Source organism: Anomaloglossus baeobatrachus, chromosome 1 (assembly GCF_048569485.1).
Source record: "Anomaloglossus baeobatrachus isolate aAnoBae1 chromosome 1, aAnoBae1.hap1, whole genome shotgun sequence".
In the NCBI taxonomy this organism is placed as follows: domain Eukaryota; kingdom Metazoa; phylum Chordata; class Amphibia; order Anura; family Aromobatidae; genus Anomaloglossus; species Anomaloglossus baeobatrachus.
In genome coordinates, this window is record NC_134353.1 from 656,570,218 (window position 1) to 656,591,422 (window position 21,205).

General features: G+C 48.3%; 1 protein-coding gene across 1 annotated transcript in view; it reads left to right on the forward strand.

Annotated features, from left to right (window-relative positions):
* LOC142247400 (acyl-CoA dehydrogenase family member 11-like) overlaps nucleotides 1-21,205 on the forward strand; it is a 93,902-nt gene that overhangs the window by 21,729 nt on the left and 50,968 nt on the right. Inside the window, exons 2-3 of the mRNA XM_075319961.1 lie at nucleotides 7,216-7,492; nucleotides 12,893-13,125. Coding sequence (XP_075176076.1) covers nucleotides 7,216-7,492; nucleotides 12,893-13,125 — 510 coding nt within the window. The remainder of the gene's footprint in view (nucleotides 1-7,215; nucleotides 7,493-12,892; nucleotides 13,126-21,205) is intronic.

Sequence of the window (21,205 nt, forward strand, 5' to 3'; positions counted from 1 at the left end):
CACGATCGGAGAACTTAAGAAACAACATGAACAACATGTGCACCCGAAAAACGAAACCCTAAGAACAAATAGGGCGGGTGCTGGGTCTCCCAATTGGAGCTAGAAGAAAAGGAATTTACGGTAAGTAAACAAAATTCCCTTCTTCTTTTTCGCTCCTAATTGGGAGACCCAGACAGTGGGACGTCCAAAAGCAGTCCCTGGGTGGGTAAAAAGATACCACATGAACGGGCTGTCAGACAGCCTCTTCCTACAGGTGGGCCACCGCCGCCTGAAGGACCTGTCTACCTAGGCTGGCATCTGCCGAAGCGTAGGTATGCACTTGATAGTGTTTGGTAAACGTGTGCAGACTCGACCAGGTAGCCGCCTGGCACACTTGCTGAGCCGTAGCCTGATGCCGCAATGCCCAGGACGCACCCACGGCTCTGGTAGAATGGGCCTTCAGTCCAGATGGAATCGGAAGCCCAGCAGAACGGTATGTGTGAAGAATTGGTTCCTTGATCCACCGCGCCAGGGTGGATTTGGAAGCTTGCGATCCCTTATGCTGACCAACGACTAGGACAAAGAGCGCATCAGAACGGCGTAGAGCCGCCGTGCGAGAAATGTAAATCCTGAGTGCTCTCACCAGGTCCAACAGATGTAAACCCTTTTCAAATTGGTGAACTGGATGCGGACACAAAGATGGTAAAGTGATATCCTGATTGAGATGAAAGGAAGAAACCACCTTGGGAGAAAACTCTGGAATTGGACGCAGTACTACCTTGTCTTGGTGAAACACCAGGAAGGGAGATTTGCAAGATAACGCCGCTAGCTCGGACACTCTTCGAAGAGACGTGACCGCCACAAGAAAAACTACCTTTTGTGAAAGCCGAGAAAGGGGAACCTCCTTCAAAGGCTCGAAAGGCGGCTTCTGGAGAGCAATGAGAACCTTGTTCAGATCCCAGGGTTCCAATGGCCGTCTGTAAGGAGGAACGATATGACAAACTCCTTGGAGAAACGTGCGTACTTTAGAAAGCTGTGCCAAGCGCTTCTGAAAGAATACGGATAGCGCGGAGACTTGACCCTTAAGAGAGCTAAGCGACAAACCTTTTTCCAACCCAGACTGCAGGAAGGAAAGAAAAATTGGCAATGCAAATGGCCAGGGAGAAAACCCTTGAGCCAAGCACCACGCTAAGAAAATCTTCCACGTTCTGTGATAGATCTTAGCTGAGGATGGTTTTCTAGCCTGTCACATTGTGGCAACAACTTTATGGGATAAACCTGAGGCCGCTAGGATCCAGGACTCAATGGCCACACAGTCAGGTTCAGGGCCGCAGAATTCAGATGGAAAAACGGCCCTTGAGACAGCAAATCTGGACGGTCTGGAAGTGTCCACGGTTGGCCTACCGTGAGATGCCACAGATCCGGGTACCACGACCTTCTTGGCCAATCTGGAGCGACGAGTATGGCTCGATGGCAGTCGGACCTGATTTTCCGGAGAACTCTGGGTAACAATGCTAGAGGTGGGAACACATAGGGGAGTCGGAATTGCGACCAATCCTGAACCAAGGCGTCTGCCGCCAGTGCTCGGTGATCGTGAGACCGTGCCATGAAAACTGGGACCTTGTTGTTGTGCCGTGACGCCATCAGATCGACGTCCGGCGTCCCCCAGCGGCAACAGATCTGCTGAAACACGTCCGTTGGACTTCTTGAAAAGCTTGGCGACTGCGTGTTCCCCCTTGGTGGTTGATGTACGCCACCGCCGTAGAATTGTCCGACTGAATCCGAATCTGCTTGCCTTCCAGCCATTGTTGGAAGGCTCGCAGGGCAAGATAGATTGCTCTGATTTCCAGAACATTGATCTGCAGGGTGGACTCTTCCAGAGTCCACATCCCCTGAGCCCTGTGGTGGAGATACACCGCTCCCCACCCTGATAGGCTCGCATCCGTCGTGACCACTGCCCAGGACGGGGGAAGGAACGACTTTCCCTGTGACAATGAGGTGGGGAGAAGCCACCAACGCAGAGAGTCCTTGGCAGTCTGAGAGAGGGAGACAGTCCTGTCGAGGGACGTCGATTTCCCGTCCCATTGGCGTAGAATGTCCCATTGTAGAGGGCGCAGATGAAACTGCGCGAACGGGACTGCCTCCATTGCTGCTACCATCTTTCCTAGGAAATGCATGAGGCGCCTCAGTGAGTGCGACTGGCTCTGAAGGAGAGATTGCACTCCAGTCCGTAGCGAGCACTGCTTGTCCAGTGGAAGCTTCACTATCGCTGAGAGAGTATGAAACTCCATGCCAAGATAAGTCAGAGATTGGGTCGGGGTTAGATGAGACTTTGGAAAGTTGATAATCCACCCGAAACTCTGGAGAGTGTCTAGTGCCACCTTCAGACTGTGTTGGCATGCCTCTTGAGAGGGTGCCTTTATAAGCAGGTCGTCTAGATACGGGATGACCGAGTGACCCTGCGAGTGCAGAACAGCTACTACTGCTGCCATGACCTTGGTGAAGACCCGGGGGGCTGTTGCCAGACCGAAAGGTAACGCTACGAACTGTAGGTGTTCGTCGTGTATGACGAAGCGTAGGAAACGCTGATGCTCTGGTGCGATCGGCACGTGGAGATACGCATCCTTGATATCTATTGATGCTAGAAAATCTCCTTGAGACATTGAGGCTATGACGGAGCGTAGGGATTCCATCCGGAACCTCCTGACTTTTACGTGTCTGTTGAGCAACTTTAGATCCAGGACGGGCCGATACGATCCGTCCTTTTTTGGGACCACAAACAGATTGGAGTAAAAACCGTGACCTTGTTCCTGAAGCGGGACGGAGGTCACCACTCCTTCCGCCTTTAGAGCGGCCACCGCCTGCAACAGAGCATCGGCTCGGTCTGGTGGTGGAGAAGTTCTGAAGAAACGAGTTGGCGGACGAGAACTGAACTCTATCCTGTACCCGTGAGACAGAATATCCCTCACCCAACGGTCTTTGACGTGTGACAGCCAGATGTCGCCAAAGTGGGAAAGCCTCCCACCGACCGCGGGTGTGGGAATCGGAGACCGCAAGTCAGGAGGACGCCGTCTTGGCAACGGTTCCTCCGGCTGTCCTTTTTGGGCGTGACTGAGACCTCCAAGAATCTGAGCGTCTCTGGTCTTTTTGAGTCTTTTTTGACGAGGCGAATTGGGACCTGCCCGGTCCTCGAAAGGACCGATAACCAGACTGACCCTTCCTCTGTTGGGGTCTGTTTTGTCTGTGTTGCGGTAAGGATGAGTCCTTACCCTTGGAGTGTTTGATGATTTCATCCAAACGCTCTCCAAACAATCGGTCACGAGAAAAAGGCAAATTGGTTAAGCACTTCTTGGAATGAGAATCTGCTTTCCAATGTCTCAACCACAGGGCCCTACGCAAAACAACGGAGTTGGCTGACGCCACTGCCGTGCGGCTTGTAGCGTCAAGAACAGCATTAATCGCGTACGACGCGAATGCCGCCATTTGCGAGGTCAATGGTGCTACCTGCGGGGCACATGCACGTGTGACGGAGTCAACTCGCGCAAGCCCGGCTGAGATAGCTTGGAGTGCCCATACGGCCGCAAAAGAAGGCGCTAATGACGCTCCCATCGCTTCATAGATGGATTTCAGCCAGAGCTCCATCTGCCTGTCAGTGGCATCTTTAAGTGCCGCTCCATCTTCAACTGCAACCAAGGATCTAGCTGCAAGCCTGGAAATTGGAGGATCCACTTTTGGACACTGGGTCCAACCCTTGACCACCTCAGGGGGAAAAGGATAGCGTGTATCTTTAAGCCGTTTAGGAAAACGCCTTTCAGGATAAGCGTGGGGTTTCTGGATTGCGTCTCTAAAGTCAGCGTGGTCCAGAAAAGTGCTTAAAGTACGCTTAGGGTATCTGAAATGGATTCTCTCGTGCTGCGAAGCTGACTCCTCCACAAGAGGAGCTGGTGGGGACAGGTAGCCGCTGGGTCCGTGGAGCCTGCCGGTAGAAAAGTCCCACAAGCGGTGCAGGAAGCATATAATGTCTGTGCCTTGGCACCCTTGCGTTTTACGGACGACATGCTGCTGGCTCTCTGCAATGTGAGAGAGTCTATAGCCAAAGGGCGACCAGCGCTATGCAATACAAAGTATTTGTAGAAACAAAATACTAAGAATAATACTGGCACAAGAGGGGGTGAGCCCTGAGGGCTGCTTACCGCCCGCTGAATAGCGGGTAAGAGGCTGCAGATTCCTTGTCTGGGTCTCCCCGGCTCCCCTCTGCAGCTCAGCGTGTCAGCAGGAATGGCTGCCGGCGTCTGTGGAGAGGGGCGGTCCGTGGGAGTTCCCAAACAAAAGTGCGGGAAACAGTGTCCCCTCTGTGCCGATTGTGAGGGCTGGAGTATGTAAAAACGACTCCAGCCCTCAGCGCTGATGCACTGGCCAGCGTCCCGCCCCTCTCCTGACTGGCAGGTCTGGGGGCGGGAACGAACGGAAGCAGGCCGCAAAAGCCGGGGACTCGAGTTATCAGCACGGCCGCCGTAAAAGCGCGGGCCGCGCTGAAGTCCCCGGCGCACCACAAGTGCCAGCCGCGCCGCAGTCCCAGCGGCCGGCATGACCGATTCCTAGACGTGGCCAGCGTCCCGCCCCTCTCCTGACTGGCAGGTCCGGGGGCGGGAACGAACGGAAGCAGGCCGCAAAAGCCGGGGACTCGAGTTATCAGCGCGGCCGCCGTAAAAGCGCGGGCCGCGCTGAAGTCCCCGGCGCACCACAAGTGCCAGCCGCGCCGCAGTCCCAGCGGCCGGCGCGACCGATTCCTAGAAGTGTGCCTGCTTCAGCGAAGCTGAATGAGGCCATGGCACAAGCGCCGCAGCGCTGATGTCCCCGGCGCACTACAACACCCAGCATGCTGCGGTGTGAGCGCCAAATGCACGGGGACACAGAGTACCTTGAGGAAGCAGGGCCATGTCCCTGATGTACTCCGCTCCATCCAGCATCTTCTCCAGGGGCTGTAGATGGAGCACGGTCTCAGTGCCTGGAGACCGGTAAATCCCACTTCACCCAGAGCCCTGTAAAAAGGGATGGGGAAGGAATCAGCATGTGGGCTCCTGCCGCCGTACCCGCAATGGGTACCTCAACCTTACAAACACCTCCGACATACAGTGGGGTGAGAAGGGAGCATGCTGGGGACACTATATGTGTCCTCTTTTCTTCCATCCGACATAGTCAGCAGCTGCTGCTGACTAAAAACAATGGAGCTATGCGTGCGTGTCTGACCTCCTTGCGCACAAAGCTAAAACTGGGGAATCTGTACTCCTACGGGAGGGTGTATAGCCAGAAGGGGAGGGGCCTTACACTTTTAAGTGTAGTTCTTTGTGCGGCCTCCAGAGGGCAGTAGCTATACACCCACTGTCTGGGTCTCCCAATTAGGAGCGAAAAAGAAAAGAGAATTTTGTTTACTTACCGTAAATTCTTTTTCTTATAGTTCCGACATGGGAGACCCAGCACCCTCCCTGTTGCCTGTTGGCAGCTTTCTTGTTCCGTGTGTTTTCACCGGCTGTTGTTGTAGACAGAGGTTCCGGTTATTCCGGGTTTTACTCTATCTCTACTTATGGGTGGATGTCCTCCTTCAGCTTTTGCACTAAACTGGTTGGATTTGTCATCCGGGGAGTGTATATGCTCGGAGGGAGGAGCTACACTTTTAGTGTAGTACTTTGTGTGTCCTCCGGAGGCAGAAGCTATACACCCATGGTCTGGGTCTCCCATGTCGGAACTATAAGAAAAAGAATTTACGGTAAGTAAACAAAATTCTCTTTTTTGCCATCAGTCACAATTCGTCAAATTTTGAAAAAAACGAATCCGGCGATTGATGCCGCTGGTTCCATTTTTTTCTCATCGACTTGTATTAGCGACGGATGGCCTCACGTTTCATCCGTCGTTCAGCGGATCTGTCGAATAATGTTTGGCCGTCGTCTCCGTTCCACAGACAAAGTAACGTTCTTTGTGTATGTCGAAAAAAACGGAGAGCGGCGGATCCGTCGCCGTCCGTCATTTGGTAGAATGAAAGCCTATAGGCACAGGATCCGTCGTCATCTGTCAAATAATGGAGTCTGGCAACAGATTCCGTTTTTTTTAACTGAGCATGCTCCAATTATTTAGCTAGTCGGATCCGTCGAAAAACGGATCTGTCGCATCAGTTTAGCCACAATCTGCAACAGATCCGTCGAGAAAACAGATTGTGACTGATGGCAAAAAATTGATGTGTGAAAGGGGCATAAGGGAGCCATTCACTTGAATGAAGCTGACAGAGACGCTGGACACTGCTTAGCCTCCGTCCTGGCAGTATTTTTCATATGACAAAAAGGTAGATGAGGCACTCACCACTTTGCATTAAATCTGTATCTTTATTTGTGGCTTCACGTACAAAACAGTGATTAATGAGAAAACCTTGGCGAATAGCTGTTTCGCCTGGAGATCACGCTTTCTCTGACTCAGAGGTAAGTGAGTTACCCATCTACATTTTTTTAATATATATCCAGGGTGAGCACCAGCAGATTATACTGCTGATCGAGTTTGTATACTCGAAAATGGATATTTTTTCAGCCATTTTCCACTATACTACAGTTTTGGATTCATATTTTTCAGACATATACAAAAACATGACAAGCAAAGTTCTGTGCAAATCTGAATGAATACTGCCCGGACGAAATGCAGACAGTGTCCACAGCAACTCAGTTTCATTCAAGTAAATGGTTTTGTAAAGGCTCTCGAAGGAAAATAGTTTACAGCTGATTCTGACAGACAGGTAATTTTATTAATGTTAACTCAGCCTAAGGCTATGTGCGCACGTAGCGTTCTGCCCTGCAGAAATTTCTGCAGCGATTTGAACAGCACATGTGCGCTTCAAATCGCTGCAGAAAGAGTCTGTAATGAAAAAAAAAAAAGCCGATTCCATGCGCTCTGAGTGCAGCCCCTCCCATAGACAGAGCGGGGGCTGCATGCAGAGCGCAGGAAAGAAGTGACATGTCACTTCTTAGAACGCGCGCTTCGGGCAGCAGCCAAAGCACAAAGCTCTAATACGCCACGTGCGCACGTCTCCTGCATAATCTTCATAGATTATGCTGGGGATGCAGGACGCATGCAGTTACACTGTGGTGCAGATCGCAGCGTAACTGCATGCAAATACTCTACGTGCGCACATAGCCTAAAGGTAATACATTTAGATTTTGTTCACTTGCTTCAATAATTTAGTTTGCATTGCAGGGGGAAATTATGGAACCTCCTGTTGGCACAACATTCTAGGAAGATCTTCTCCTGCCACAAACAATACCAGCCTGCTTGCTACATGAGCAGTAGAAGCATAGTATTGCCTGATGTGAGTCCTGAAGAAGCCCAGCATCATTCGGCCTTGGAAGAATTGAAAATGCCCTTTTCACGTGCATTCATTGGAAGCTTTTTCCAAGATCAACCTCGGTTGGGAAACCAATTTCTAGAGGATTCTCTTCTTCAGGGTTACCTCAAGAGACATCTTCCTCCTGTGGTATGTAGACAGTTTTTTTTCTGTGCCTCTAAAGTGTTTATTCATTGTCCATCATCCTCATTTACATATCAATTCAAACCTGATTTCTCCAGTAAAGCCCTGATTAGACTGGGCAAAAATTGCTCGGAAAATCACAATAACGTTCAAAAAAGTGCAATATTGGCAGTGTGTAATAGCTGCTACCGATTGTAATATAATTTGATTTTCACGAAACCAGATCTTTCAACTTGCTTAAAAATTATTGCTTGTTGGCATAAAATTTGACAGTGTAATAAGTCACTACCACCTTGTTAATACATCGCACTAGAAGAGTGGATTCGTCTTTATGGGTTTATAGTGGCGTGCAAAAAGGTGAGCCTACTAAATTTCAATCTGTCACCATTGGCTGATTTCAAAAGTAAATGTGCATGTGTAGAGCGAACATACCCTCAATTCACAAATACCACCCCCAAATGCTAAAATCTTGGTTTGACCTTAAGATGCAATAAATGCTTTTATGAACGACTAGCAAGTTTCCATCAACCGCAACAGCGGTTTTGAGCAAACTTTTGCTTGTGTAATGACGAGCTTGTACTCCTGATAATGGCGCAATAAATATTCGTTCGTCATTCACGATCTTTGAAAAATATTCCTGTCTTAATAGGGCCTTAAGGGAAGAAAGGATGGGCTATGTAAAGGTATTGCTGGACTTGTCTTCGAAAGAGCTACATGTGCATATAAATAGTTTGGGGTGTGAAATCCTACTGACAGATTTCCTTTAACCCCTTCATGACCTTGGATATATGGGTACATTCAAGGTCGTGTCTCTCCCTCCCCCTAATCATGTCGAGCCTGCATGTTTCGGCAAATCTGATCGAAGATCCACCTATACCTGTTAACCAGTTAAATTCCACTGATAATCTCTGACAACGGCATTTTATGCCCACTTGCGGTCAGCGCTCCCTTCTCCACTCCCATCGGCAGCTTGATGATACGACAATGGGGTGCCGATGGGTTGTCATGACATCTTGGGGGTCAGCTGATGACCCCTGTCACTATGTAGCATTTCTGCTGTACAGAGTGGTGCTGTAGCATCGCTCTGTAGAGAAGAAGCGGTCGGACTATGTCAGCTTCAAGTCCCCTAAGGGAACTAGTAAAAAGTGGAAGAAAAACATTTTTAAAAATATGAAAAAAACATAAGCTCAAATCGCCCCCCTTTTGCCCAATAAAAAAATACACATATTTGTTATCGCCACGTTCAGAAATGCCCGATTTTATCAAAAAAATGATATGAGAAAAAAAATCAAATCACCAGAATTAAGTTTATTTTGGTCTCTAGCATTGCAATAAATTAGAATGAGAGGCAATCAAAACATTGCATCTATCCAAAAATGGTATAATTAAAAACGTCAGCTCAGGACACAAAAAATAAGTCCTCATACAACCCCAAATCCCAAATATTGATAACGTTATGAGGCTTGCAAAATGGTGACGAGCGCAATTATTTTTATTTTGACAAATTTCAGAATTTTCTTTCACCACTTAAATAAAAAAAAACAACATACATGTTTGCTATCTGCGAACTCGTACTGACATGGGGAATCATAATGCCAGGTCAGTTTTACCACATAGTGAACATGGTAAGTAAAAAAAAAAAAAAAAACCTAAAAACAATTTTGAAATTGCACTGTTTTTTTGCAATTTTACGTCACTGGAACATTTTCCCGTTTTCCAGTACAAGATGTGGCAGATTGAATAGTGTCATTCCAAGCTACAACTCATCCCACAAAAAACAAGCCCTTATAAGGCTATATTGATGGAAAAATTAAAAAGTCATGGGTCTTGGAAGAAAGGGAGGGAAAAATGGAAAATCGCCGGGTGGTGAAGGGGTTTTCCTTAATATTCATTTCTATGGGTTCACTACCAGAGCACAGCTGTTACACAATGTACAAAGCTGTGATGTCCCGGTTCTTTAGGCTATGTGCGCACGGTGTGTTTTTCGCTGCATTTTTGCGCGTTTTTCGGGTGCGTTTTTGGTCTTTAAACTGCATGACTTTGATACCCCAGCAAAGTTTGAGTTTTCATTTTTTCTGTCCGCACAGTGCTTTTTTTTTTTTTTTGCTGCGTTTTTGAGGTAAAAAAAAATCAACATGTCAATTCTTTTCTGCATTTTAATGTGTTTTTCCACCCATGCAATGCATTGGCAAAACGCAGTGATCAAAAACGCAGCCTTTTCGCACCAAAATGTGGAAAAAATGCATGCGTTTTTACCGGTGCGTTTTTGCCGCGGGAGCGTTTTTTTGCGGCCAAAAACGCAGCATCTTTGTGATCACAAAAAAAGGTAACATGCGCACATACCCTTACTCTGTTTATTATTAGCCCTCATAGAACCTGCAAACACATGTCAATTCTTAGACCCCATTAAAAGGATATTCCTATCTCTCCTATCCCAATATATAGTAGGTATAATAATAATATTATCAAATACCTCCAATTAAGGTGGTGTCACACACAGCGACAACGACGTCGCTGCTACGTCACCATTTTCTGTGACGTTGCAGCGACGTCCCGTCGCTGTCGCTGTGTGTGACATCCAGCAACGACCTGGCCCCTGCTGTGAAGTCGCCGGTCGTTGCTGAATGTCCAGCTTCATTTTTTGTTCGTAGCTCTCCCGCTGTGACACACACATCGCTGTGTGTGACAGCGAGAGAGCGACGAAATGAAGCGAGCAGTGAGCCAGAGCTGGCACCTGGCAGCTGTGGTAAGCTGTAACCAGGGTAAACATCGGGTAACCAAGGGAAGACCTTTCCCTAGTTACCCAATATTTACCTTCGTTACCAGCGTCCGCCCTAGCTGCCAGTGCCGGCTCCTGCTCTCTGCACATGTAGCTGCAGTACACATCGGGTAATTAACCCGATGTATACTGTAGCAAGGAGAGCAGGGAGCCAGCGCTAAGCACGGCTCCCTGCTCTCTGCACATGTAGCACAGCGTCGTTCTGATCGCTGCTGCGTCGCTGTGTTTGACAGCTAAGCAGCGATCATAACAGCGACTTACAAGGTCGCTGTTACGTCACAGAAAATGTTGACGTAACAGCGATGTCGTTGTCGCTGTCGCTATGTGTGAACCCAGCTTTAGATATGTAGTATAGTTCTCCTGATTAGCTATGTTGTTTACTTCTTGTGCAGGACATTGCAGTTTAGGTATCCATGATTACAACCACTCATATAGTGACAGTTAGTTGCTCGTGGTCGTAACCATGGATAACTAAGCTACAATGCCCTGCACATAAGGTAAGTGACAGCTAATCAGGAGAATTATACTACATTTCTAATTGGAGGTATTTGCTAATTTGATTATTATTACACCAACTAAATATTGGGATACGATATTGAAGATGGGAATACCCCTTTAATCTGATATTGATGACCTATTCTGGACTGTCTTTTTTTTTAAATCAGTTAAGATGAAGAGAGGCTGATGGTAGCTGACTTGTTCAGAAAAAAGTCCTTACGTGTTTGCTGTCCACTATCTTCCTAGATATCACCGGGTAAGAAGTGAGGGAAATGCAGCGCAGTCATCCAGTAATTAAAAACTGGTTTTATTTAATCCATTAAAATGTATATGATCCAGCAACAAAGGGTTAACACTGACGTATTACTGGCAATCACTTGCCCTTAATCATAGTATAGTAGTATATCATTATACTATGATTAAGGGCGGGAGATTATGATAAACGCGTTAGTTGTAACCCTTTGTTGCTGCATAGTTTACATCTTAATGGCGTAAATAAAGCCAGTTTTTAATTACCAGACAGCTTTGCTGCATTTTCCTCCCTCCTTCCTCGTGCTTCTCCCATGCTGTGCTGCACCAGATTTGGATAAGCATCCTACAGATCCACGGATCTGCCCGCTTATAAAAATAAATAAATAAATCTTTATTTTTATATAGCGCTAACATATTCCGCAGCGCTTTACATACATCAGGAAAACTGTCCCCATTGGGGCTCACAATCTAGAGTCTCTATCTGTATGTCTTTGGAGTGTGGAGGAAACCGGAGTGCCCGGAGGAAACCCACGCAAACACGGGGAAACATACAAACTCCTTGCAGATGTTGTCCTTGGTGGGATTCGAACCCAGGACCCCAGCGCTGCAAGGCTGTAGTGCTAACCACTGAGCCACCGTGCCGCCAAATGAACTTAACGGCATGGTAAGTTCCTCTTTCATTCCTTGTTCACATTTTTCTAGATCCCTCTCACCCATAAACATATAGGGTTCAATTGGTAAAGCTTGCACATTGAACATGAAATTTAGCATGCTTGAGTCTTCTTTCTCCTGATGTCTTCTGTGTCTGGACAGTAAGGTTATCTACCGTACTGTAGATCATTGGCCGATCATGGCAAATTGGCCAATTGAAAACTACAGCTAGATGGTGTGATGACACTCAATATAATAACTTGTGGATGTGATATTGTGAGCTTCACTGCCCTGGTATATATGGTATTGGCAAGCAAAATCAAGGAGGAAACTATCCTTTATAAGAAAGTTACCCTGCATACTTCACCCACTGCAAGCAGCAAAGCTGCCAGAAATTCTGTTAGGCTAGATTCACATTTCCGTTAAAATGTATCAATCACAATCTGCGGCTATGGTAAACAACGCAATTCGTTTAGCGGATTCCGTTGTGTCCCACAGACTTGTATTAGTGGCGGATTGCGACTGATGACCTTGCATTGCATCTGCTGCGTTTTTTGACTGACCGCCGAGCGGGAGCAGCGAAGAATGTAACTTTTTCGGGCCGTCAAAATGAACGCACCTCGCAGGAATCTGTCGCAGTCGGTCACGCTTGTAATGTATGTCTATGGTGCTGGATTCCATCGTAATCCGTCTTACAACGGAATCCAGCTCTGGATTCCGTCATGTTCTACTGAGCATGCCCAGCATGTTTGGCACGCCCACTGGGCTGTCCCAAACACAAACGGATCATGACTGATCCGTCAAAAAACGGACGCACAGCGGATGTAACGGACACGACGGATCAGTTTTATCACAGGATTCCAGTGAAAGGAATCCTGTGAAAAACGCATCCGTTGCGTCAGTTAACATCTAAAAAACGACTGATCAGTTGCTGACGGATTTAAAACAACGGAAATGTGAACCTAGCCTAAGTGACAGATTATGTTACTGTCATCAGATTAAGAGCCCGCATCTCCTGATCTGTTTGGTGGATGCATAACATTAAAGTAATACAAAGATATATTGTGCAATGCTAAATTTACTTGATATGTCTATAAAGACCATGTAAAAAAATTAATCGTATACTAATTTTTCCCATTAGGTTAACTTTGTTCTATAGGATAGCTCTGCTGGTGGAATGAAAACAATCTGCTTTAATATATTAATCTATATACTTTTATGTGTAGGTTTTGAAAGAAGCTAGCCAGGATCTGGAACGTTTTGGACAACGTTTAGTAGATGAGATTGACGCGCTTGGGCGTGAATGTGAGCTTAATCAGCCACACTTGCAGCATTATGATGCCTGGGGACAAAGAGTTGATCGTATCGTCACTTGTCCTGCTTGGCAAAGGATGAAGGTGGTGTCGGCAGAGGAAGGCTTGGTGGCACAAGGATATGATAGAAAATATTCTAGTTGGAGGTAAATCTAAACATTTTTAAACACTGAAACATTTACAGTACATGGAAAAACTGTTACACATCAACATTATATAATATTTTTCTCCCCTCCTTATAAGTCTCAGCATTTAGAACACTTAAATAACAAACACATGATTTGTACTCCAACATTTTAATTTTCATAACATATATAACTTTTAATTCTCATAGTCTTCAACAGGGCTGTGGAGTCGGAGCTCATTTTGGTGGAGTCGGAGTCTGTATAAAATGCACCGACTCCGACTCCTAAAATATATAATTCATTGGGGACAGTAGTGCAATGCAGAATGTGCTGAATATTTTACTAAATAATAACATTTTAGTTTGTAATCTACTGTATATTACATAGTGTATTACATATTTACAATTTATTACAGTTTTTTGTGTTCTAAAGTTGTATTCCAATAAATATATTTTCTTTGTCGCTCTATTGGGAGACCCAGACAATTGGGGTGTATAGGCTATGCCTCCGGAGGCCGCACAAAGTATTACACTCAAAAGTGTTAAGCCCCTCCCCTTCTGCCTATACACTCCCCGTGCTCCCACGGGCTCCTCAGTTTTTTGCTTTGTGCGAAGGAGGTCAGACACGCACGCACAGCTCCACAGATTGGTCAGCAGCAGCTGCTGACCATGTCGGATGGAAGAAAAGTGGGCCCATATAGGGCCCCCAGCATGCTCCCTTCTCACCCCACTCTTGTCGGTGGTGTTGTAAGGTTGAGGTACCCATTGCGGGTACGGAGGCTGGAGCCCACATGCTGTTTTCCTTCCCCATCCCCCTCAGGGTTCTGGTGGAAGTGGGATCCTATCGGTCTCCAGGCACATGAGACCGTGCTTCATCCACAACTCCTGTGGAGCCTGCTGGATAGGAGCCGGGTATCGTTCAGGGACATGGCCCTGCTACTTGGAGGTACTCTGTGTCCCCGTGGGGACCGCGCACAGCAACACTCCAGCTTTGCTGGGTGTGCTAGTGCACCGGGGACCGCGGCGCTGACCGGGTTAATATGTGCCATTACACACTCAGCGTTGCTGAGTGTGTTTATGTATAGGGACTGCCGCATTGACCGCCGCTGCCTTGGAAACACTGCGGCGCGGCTGGGACTTGTAGTGCGCCGGGGACTTCCACGCCGGCCGCGCTTTTACGGCGGCCGCGTTTATTACTAGAGTCCCCGGCTTTTTGCGGCCTAGTTTCCTTTCCTCCCGCCCATAGCCCTGACAGGCAGGGGAAGGGCGGGACGCTGCATAGAACGAGCAGCACTGAGGGCTGGAGCATGCTTTGCATACTCCACTCCCCTCACTGTGCACAGTGCAGGCACCAGTTCCCGCTCTTTTTGGGTCACGCCCACGGCTCCCTCCTCTCCTCAGGACGCATTCCTGTCAGCTCCTCGGACGCTGCAGAGGGGGACAAAATCTGGGAGACCCAGGCAGGGACTCTGGTGGCCTCACAACCGCTTTAAGCGGGTGGTAAGCAGCACCTGTGGTGCTAGCCCCATTGTGCAGTAGTGTAACATTATATCTTTATTTTACACTGTATAGTGCACAGTTGATTTCTGGCTATATACCCTATTGTGTTGCTCAGGGAAGATAATAGCATGGCGCCCACAAAAGGCAGGGGTGCCAAAACACAGGCTTATTATGCTGCCTGCGCCGCATGTACGACCCCGCTGCCGGCAGGTTCCACTGACCCTCATTGTATACAGTGCTCGGGCCCTGTGACACTTACTCAGCCAGAGCCTCTGCTAAGAGGGGCCCAGGGGGAGCCACCTGCTGACAATGTCCAGGTGACGGGGACAGAGTTTGCAAAACTCTCTGAGACTATGGCTAAGATACTAGAAGCCTTGCAGTACAGGCCGGTATCTCAGCACAGGGACTCTGTTGAATCTTTGTTCCCTGGCCCCCCTCAGTTGGACCAACAATGTCCTCCCGGGGTATCTCATAGATCCCAGGCTGAGGGTTCTGACACAGACCCCAGCCCCAGACCGACTAAGCGAGCTCGCTTAGATTTTCCCTCGACATCATCATATTGTTCAGGGTCTCAGCGAGGGGAATCTCGAGTTGATGAAGCGGAGGTAGCTGATCAGGATTCTGATCCTGAGGGCGCTCTCAATCTTAATACTCCAGACGGGGACGCCATAGTGAACGATCTTATTGCATCCATCAATCAAATGCTGGATATTTCTCCCTCAGTTCCTCCAGCAGAGGAGTCGGCTTCTCAGCAGGAGAAATTCCGGTTCAGGTTCCCCAAGCGTACACCGAGTATGTTTCTGGACCACTCCGATTTCAGAGAGGCAGTCCAGAATCACCATGCTTGTCCAGATAAGCGTTTTTTCTAAGCGCCTTAAGGATACACGTTATCCCTTTCCACCTGACGTGGTTAAAGGTTGGACTCAGTGTCCCAAAGTGGATCCTCCAATCTCCAGACTGGCGGCTAGATCCATACTTGCAGTGGAAGATGGGGCTTCACTCAAGGATGCCACTGACAGGCAGATGGAGCTCTGGTTGAAATCCATCTATGAAGCGATCGGCGCTTCTTTTGCCCCAGCATTCGCAGCCGTATGGGCGCTACAAGCTATCTCAGCAGGTCAAGCGCAAATTGAAGCAGCCACATGCACGTCCGCGCCACAAGTGGCGTCCATTACCACTCAGACCTCGGCATTTGCGTCTTACGCTATTAATGCTGTCCTGGACTCTGCGAGCCATACGGCGGTGGCAGCCGCCAATTCGGTGGTACTCCGCAGGGCCTTGTGGCTACGGGAATGGAAGGCAGATTCTGCTTCCAAAAAGCGCTTAACCAGTTTGCCAATTTCTGGCGACAGATTGTTTGGCGAGCGTTTGGATGAAATCATCAAACAATCCAAGGGAAAGGATACATCCTTACCCCAGCCCAAACCGAACATACCCCAAAAGAGGAGAGGGCAGTCGAGGTTTCGGTCCTTTCGGGGCGCGGGCAGGTCCCAATTCTCCTCGTCCAAAAGGCCTCAGAAAGAGCAAAGGAACTCTGATGCATGGCGGTCTAAGTCACGTCCTAAAAAGACCACCGGAGGGGCAGCTAACAAAGCGGCTTCCTCATGACTTTCGACCTCCTCATTCCGCATCCTCGGTCGGTGGCAGGCTCTCCCGCTTTTGCGACACCTGGCTGCCACGAATAAAAGACCGCTGGGTGAGAGACATTCTGTCTCACGGTTACAAGATAGAGTTCACCTCTCGTCCCCCGACTCGATTCTTCAGGTCATCCCCGCCTCCCGAGCGAGCCGAGGCTCTTCTGCAGGCGCTGGGCATTCTGAAGGCAGAAGGAGTGGTGGTTCCTGTTCCTCTTCAGCAACAGGGCCATGGTTTTTACTCCAACTTGTTTGTGGTCCCAAAGAAGGACGGGTCTTTTCGACCTGTCCTGGACCTGAAACTTCTCAACAAACACGTAAAGACCAGGCGGTTCCGGATGGAATCCCTCCGCTCCGTCATCGCCTCAATGTCCCAGGGAGATTTCCTTGCATCGATCGATATCAAGGATGCTTATCTCCACGTACCGATTGCTCCAGAGCACCAGCGCTTCTTGCGCTTCGCCATAGGGAACGAACACCTGCAGTTCGTGGCACTGCCGTTCGGCCTGGCAACAGCCCCACGGGTTTTCACCAAGGTTATGGCTACTGTAGTAGCGGTCCTCCACTCTCAGGGTCACTCGGTGATCCCGTACTTGGACGATCTGTTGATCAAGGCACCCTCTCTAGAGGCATGCCAACACAGCCTCGACGCTACCCTGGAGACTCTCCAGAGTTTCGGGTGGATCATCAATTTTCCAAAGTCAAATCTGACACCGGCCCAATCGCTGACATACCTTGGCATGGAGTTTCATACCCTCTCAGCGATAGTGAAGCTTCCGCTGATCAAGCAGCGGTCACTACAGACAGGGGTACAATCTCTCCTTCAAGGTCGCTCACACACCTTGAGACGCCTCATGCACTTCCTGGGGAAGATGGTGGCAGCAATGGAGGCAGTTCCTTTCGCGCAGTTTCACCTGCGTCCTCTTCAATGGGACATCCTTCGCAAATGGGACAGGAAGCCGACGTCCCTCGACAGGAACGTCTCCCTCTCGCAGGCGACCAAAGCTTCCCTTCGGTGGTGGCTTCTTCCCACTTCATTATCGAAAGGGAAATCCTTCCTACCCCCATCCTGGGAGGTGGTCACGACGGACGCGAGTCTGTCAGGGTGGGGAGCGTTTTTTCTCCACCACAGGGCTCAGGGTACGTGGACCCAGCAAGAGTCATCGCTTCAGATCAATGTTCTGGAAATACGGGCAGTGTATCTTGCCCTGAAAGCGTTTCAGCAGTGGCTGGAAGGCAAGCAGATCAGAATTCAGTCAGACACTTCCACAGCGGTGGCATACATCAACCACCAAGGCGGCACACGCAGTCGGCAAGCCTTCCAGGAAGTCCGGCGGATTCTACTGTGGGTGGAAGCCACGGCCTCCACCATCTCCGCAGTTCACATTCCAGGCGTGGAAAACTGGGAAGCAGATTATCTCAGTCGCCAGGGCATGGATGCAGGGGAATGGTCCCTTCACCCGGACGTGTTTCAGGAGATCTGTTGCCGCTGGGGGGTGCCGGACGTCGATCTCATGGCGTCCCGGCACAACAACAAGGTACCAGCGTTCATGGCACGGTCTCAAGATCCCAGAGCTCTGGCGGCAGACGCCTTAGTTCAGGATTGGTCGCAGTTTCAGCTCCCTTATGTGTTTCCTCCGCTGGCACTGTTGCCCAGAGTGTTACGCAAGATCAGGGCCGACTGCAGCCGCGTCATCCTCGTCGCTCCAGACTGGCCGAGGCGGTCGTGGTACCCGGATCTGTGGCATCTCACGGTCGGCCAACCGTGGGCACTACCAGACCGACCAGACTTGCTATCTCAAGGGCCGTTTTTCCATCTGAATTCTGCGGCCCTCAACCTGACTGTGTGGCCATTGAGTCCTGGATCCTAGCGTCTTCAGGGTTATCTCAAGACGTCATTGCCACTATGAGACAAGCTAGGAAACCAACGTCCGCCAAGATCTACCACAGGACGTGGAAAATTTTCCTGTCGTGGTGCTCTGCTCAGGGTATTTCTCCCTGGCCTTTTGCCTTGCCCACTTTTCTGTCCTTCCTTCAATCTGGACTGGGAAAGGGGTTTGTCGCTCGGCTCCCTTAAGGGACAAGTCTCGGCGCTCTCTGTGTTTTTTCCAGAAGCGCCTAGCCAGACTTCCACAGGTACGCACGTTCCTGCAGGGGGTTTGTCACATCGTCCCTCCATACAAGCGGCCGTTAGAACCCTGGGATCTGAACAGGGTGCTGACGGTTCTTCAGAAACCACCATTCGAGCCAATGAGGGATATTTCTCTCTCACGCCTTTCGCAGAAAGTGGTTTTCCTAGTTGCAGTCACTTCACTTAGGAGAGTGTCTGAGCTAGCAGCGCTGTCATGCAAAGCCCCTTTCCTGGTGTTTCACCAGGACAAGGTGGTTCTGCGTCCGGTTCCGGAATTTCTCCCTAAGGTGGTATCCCCCTTTCATCTCAATCAGGATATCTCCTTACCTTCTTTTTGTCCTCATCCAGTTCACCAATGTGAAAAGGATTTGCACTTGTTAGATCTGGTGAGAGCACTCAGACTCTACATTTCTCGTACGGCGCCCCTGCGCCGCTCGGATGCACTCTTTGTCCTTGTCGCTGGCCAGCGTAAAGGGTCACAGGCTTCCAAATCAACCCTGGCTCGGTGGATCAAGGAGCCAATTATCGAAGCTTACCGTTCGGCTGGGCTTCCGGTTCCCTCAGGGCTGAAGGCCCATTCTACCAGAGCCGTGGGCGCGTCCTGGGCTTTGAGGCACCAGGCTACGGCTCAGCAGGTGTGTCAGGCGGCTGCCTGGTCGAGCCTGCACACTTTCACGAAGCACTATCAGGTGCATACCTATGCTTCGGCGGATGCCAGCCTAGGTAGACGAGTCCTTCAGGCGGCGGTTGCCCACCTGTAGGAAGAGGCCGTTTTACGGCTCTCTTACGAGGTATTATTTTACCCACCCAGGGACTGCTTTTGGACGTCCCAATTGTCTGGGTCTCCCAATAGAGCGACAAAGAAGAAGGGAATTTTGTTTACTTACCGTAAATTCCTTTTCTTCTAGCTCTAATTGGGAGACCCAGCACCCGCCCCTGTTTTTTTGTGTACACATGTTTGTTCATGTTGAATGGTTTCAGTTCTCCGATATTCCTTCGGATTGAAGTTACTTTAAACCAGTTTATAATTCTTTTTCCTCCCTCTTGTTTTTGCACCAAAACTGAGGAGCCCGTGGGAGCACGGGGAGTGTATAGGCAGAAGGGGAGGGGCTTAACACTTTTGAGTGTAATACTTTGTGCGGCCTCCGGACGCATAGCCTATACACCCAATTGTCTGGGTCTCCCAATTAGAGCTAGAAGAAAAGGAATTTACGGTAAGTAAACAAAATTCCCTTCTTATGTTCTATCCAAATATCTTGATTATTGTATCATAAAAATTATTAAATGTCTGATGTTCACATACACATTTTCATGTACTACAATAAATTTTTCACCTAACTATAAGCAATATATATATAGGAGTCTGAGTCGGAGCAAGAGAAATTGAGGAGTCGGAGTCGGAGTCGAAGGTTTGGCTTACCGACTCCACAGCCCTGGTCTTCAAGCACTCTAGAAGATACCCAAAACATAAAGGGGTTATCCGGCTTATTTTGCCTTTTTTTGTCATTTCACTATTGGGCCAGCCCCTCTCCCCGACTCAGAGTGGTCATGTGACCGCTCCTGCTGTGATTTTGCTGCTTCCTGTGATGTCACGTCGACACGGGCAACACAGGAGACTTCATGTTGCCGTCCTGCTGGGTGGGTACAGTGCGTGGAGTCCCCGTCCACCTTCCCCGCACCACCTCACAGTTTAATTGAATTTTTGTATCTTGATTTTTTTTTCTTTTAGCGCAGAGGCCAAAAGTATATATTACAGATTTTTTGATTATATCAATTTCTATACATAGAAAGAACACTGCTTAGGGAAAAAATAACACAAGGACGTACATTTTCTAAAATAACACCCTAAGATACTGACCACAGATAAAATATTTACACTTTGCTGATTTCCTGTAAGCATTTTGTGTTGATCTAGATGATACAAATTATCATACGATCAGTGCTCTAGTGATTTAATGCCACTATTTCACAATTTTATTTTGAAATGTTGCAACTTGACATAAATTGAAATAAGTCTATGTCAACACATTCCGGATGTACTATAGGCTAATTCAACTTGTATTTTTCAAAGAATTGACATTTCAATATCTGTCACAAATAGCTTCATAGTGTTGAGGTTGAAAGAAGACACAGGTTGAAAATATAATCTCTCATGTTCATCCAGATGAAGGAAAAACCCAATGAGACAGTTGCTAATTGCTCCATATTAGGGAAAACATTTCTTTTCAACTTCATTTACAGCAATCTGACTACTTCCCTGGATCAACCTCCCATCACAGAATCCATTATCCATATCTTGTAATATTCTATTTCTCAATAAAGGAATCCAGGGCCTCTTAGTGACTTGAATATTACAACATGTTGTAGCAGAGTGAGCCAGAGTATCACTGTTTGTTCAGTAAAAAATCACTGTTTTTGAAAACCTTTCTTGTCTGTAGACATGGAGGATGGTTCTTTGTCATTATTGCAGGACAAGCTGTGAAAAGATCATTAGTAATGAGTTTGATAAACTATCTCAATATTGTAGTTCACCCATTCCTGTCATGTGGATAGGAGGAGGTGGAGCAGGACAAGCCAACTACAGATGGGTTTTATAGGCATCCTTCCTCATCACTTACGGTATATGATAACATATCTGTGAAGCTTACCTGGCTAGTCCAAGCCCCTCCTTTCACCAAAATATAGCCGACTTTCCCCCTGTAGTTGCAATCAGTCCCTGAAAACTGCTGGCATTATCAGCAGGCACGTGTGAACACTACACTTTTACATTGTAGAAATCGGTTCCGGATAATTACTATGGGCTTCAGCTGACACTGCCTTAGGTTCTAGACATCCAG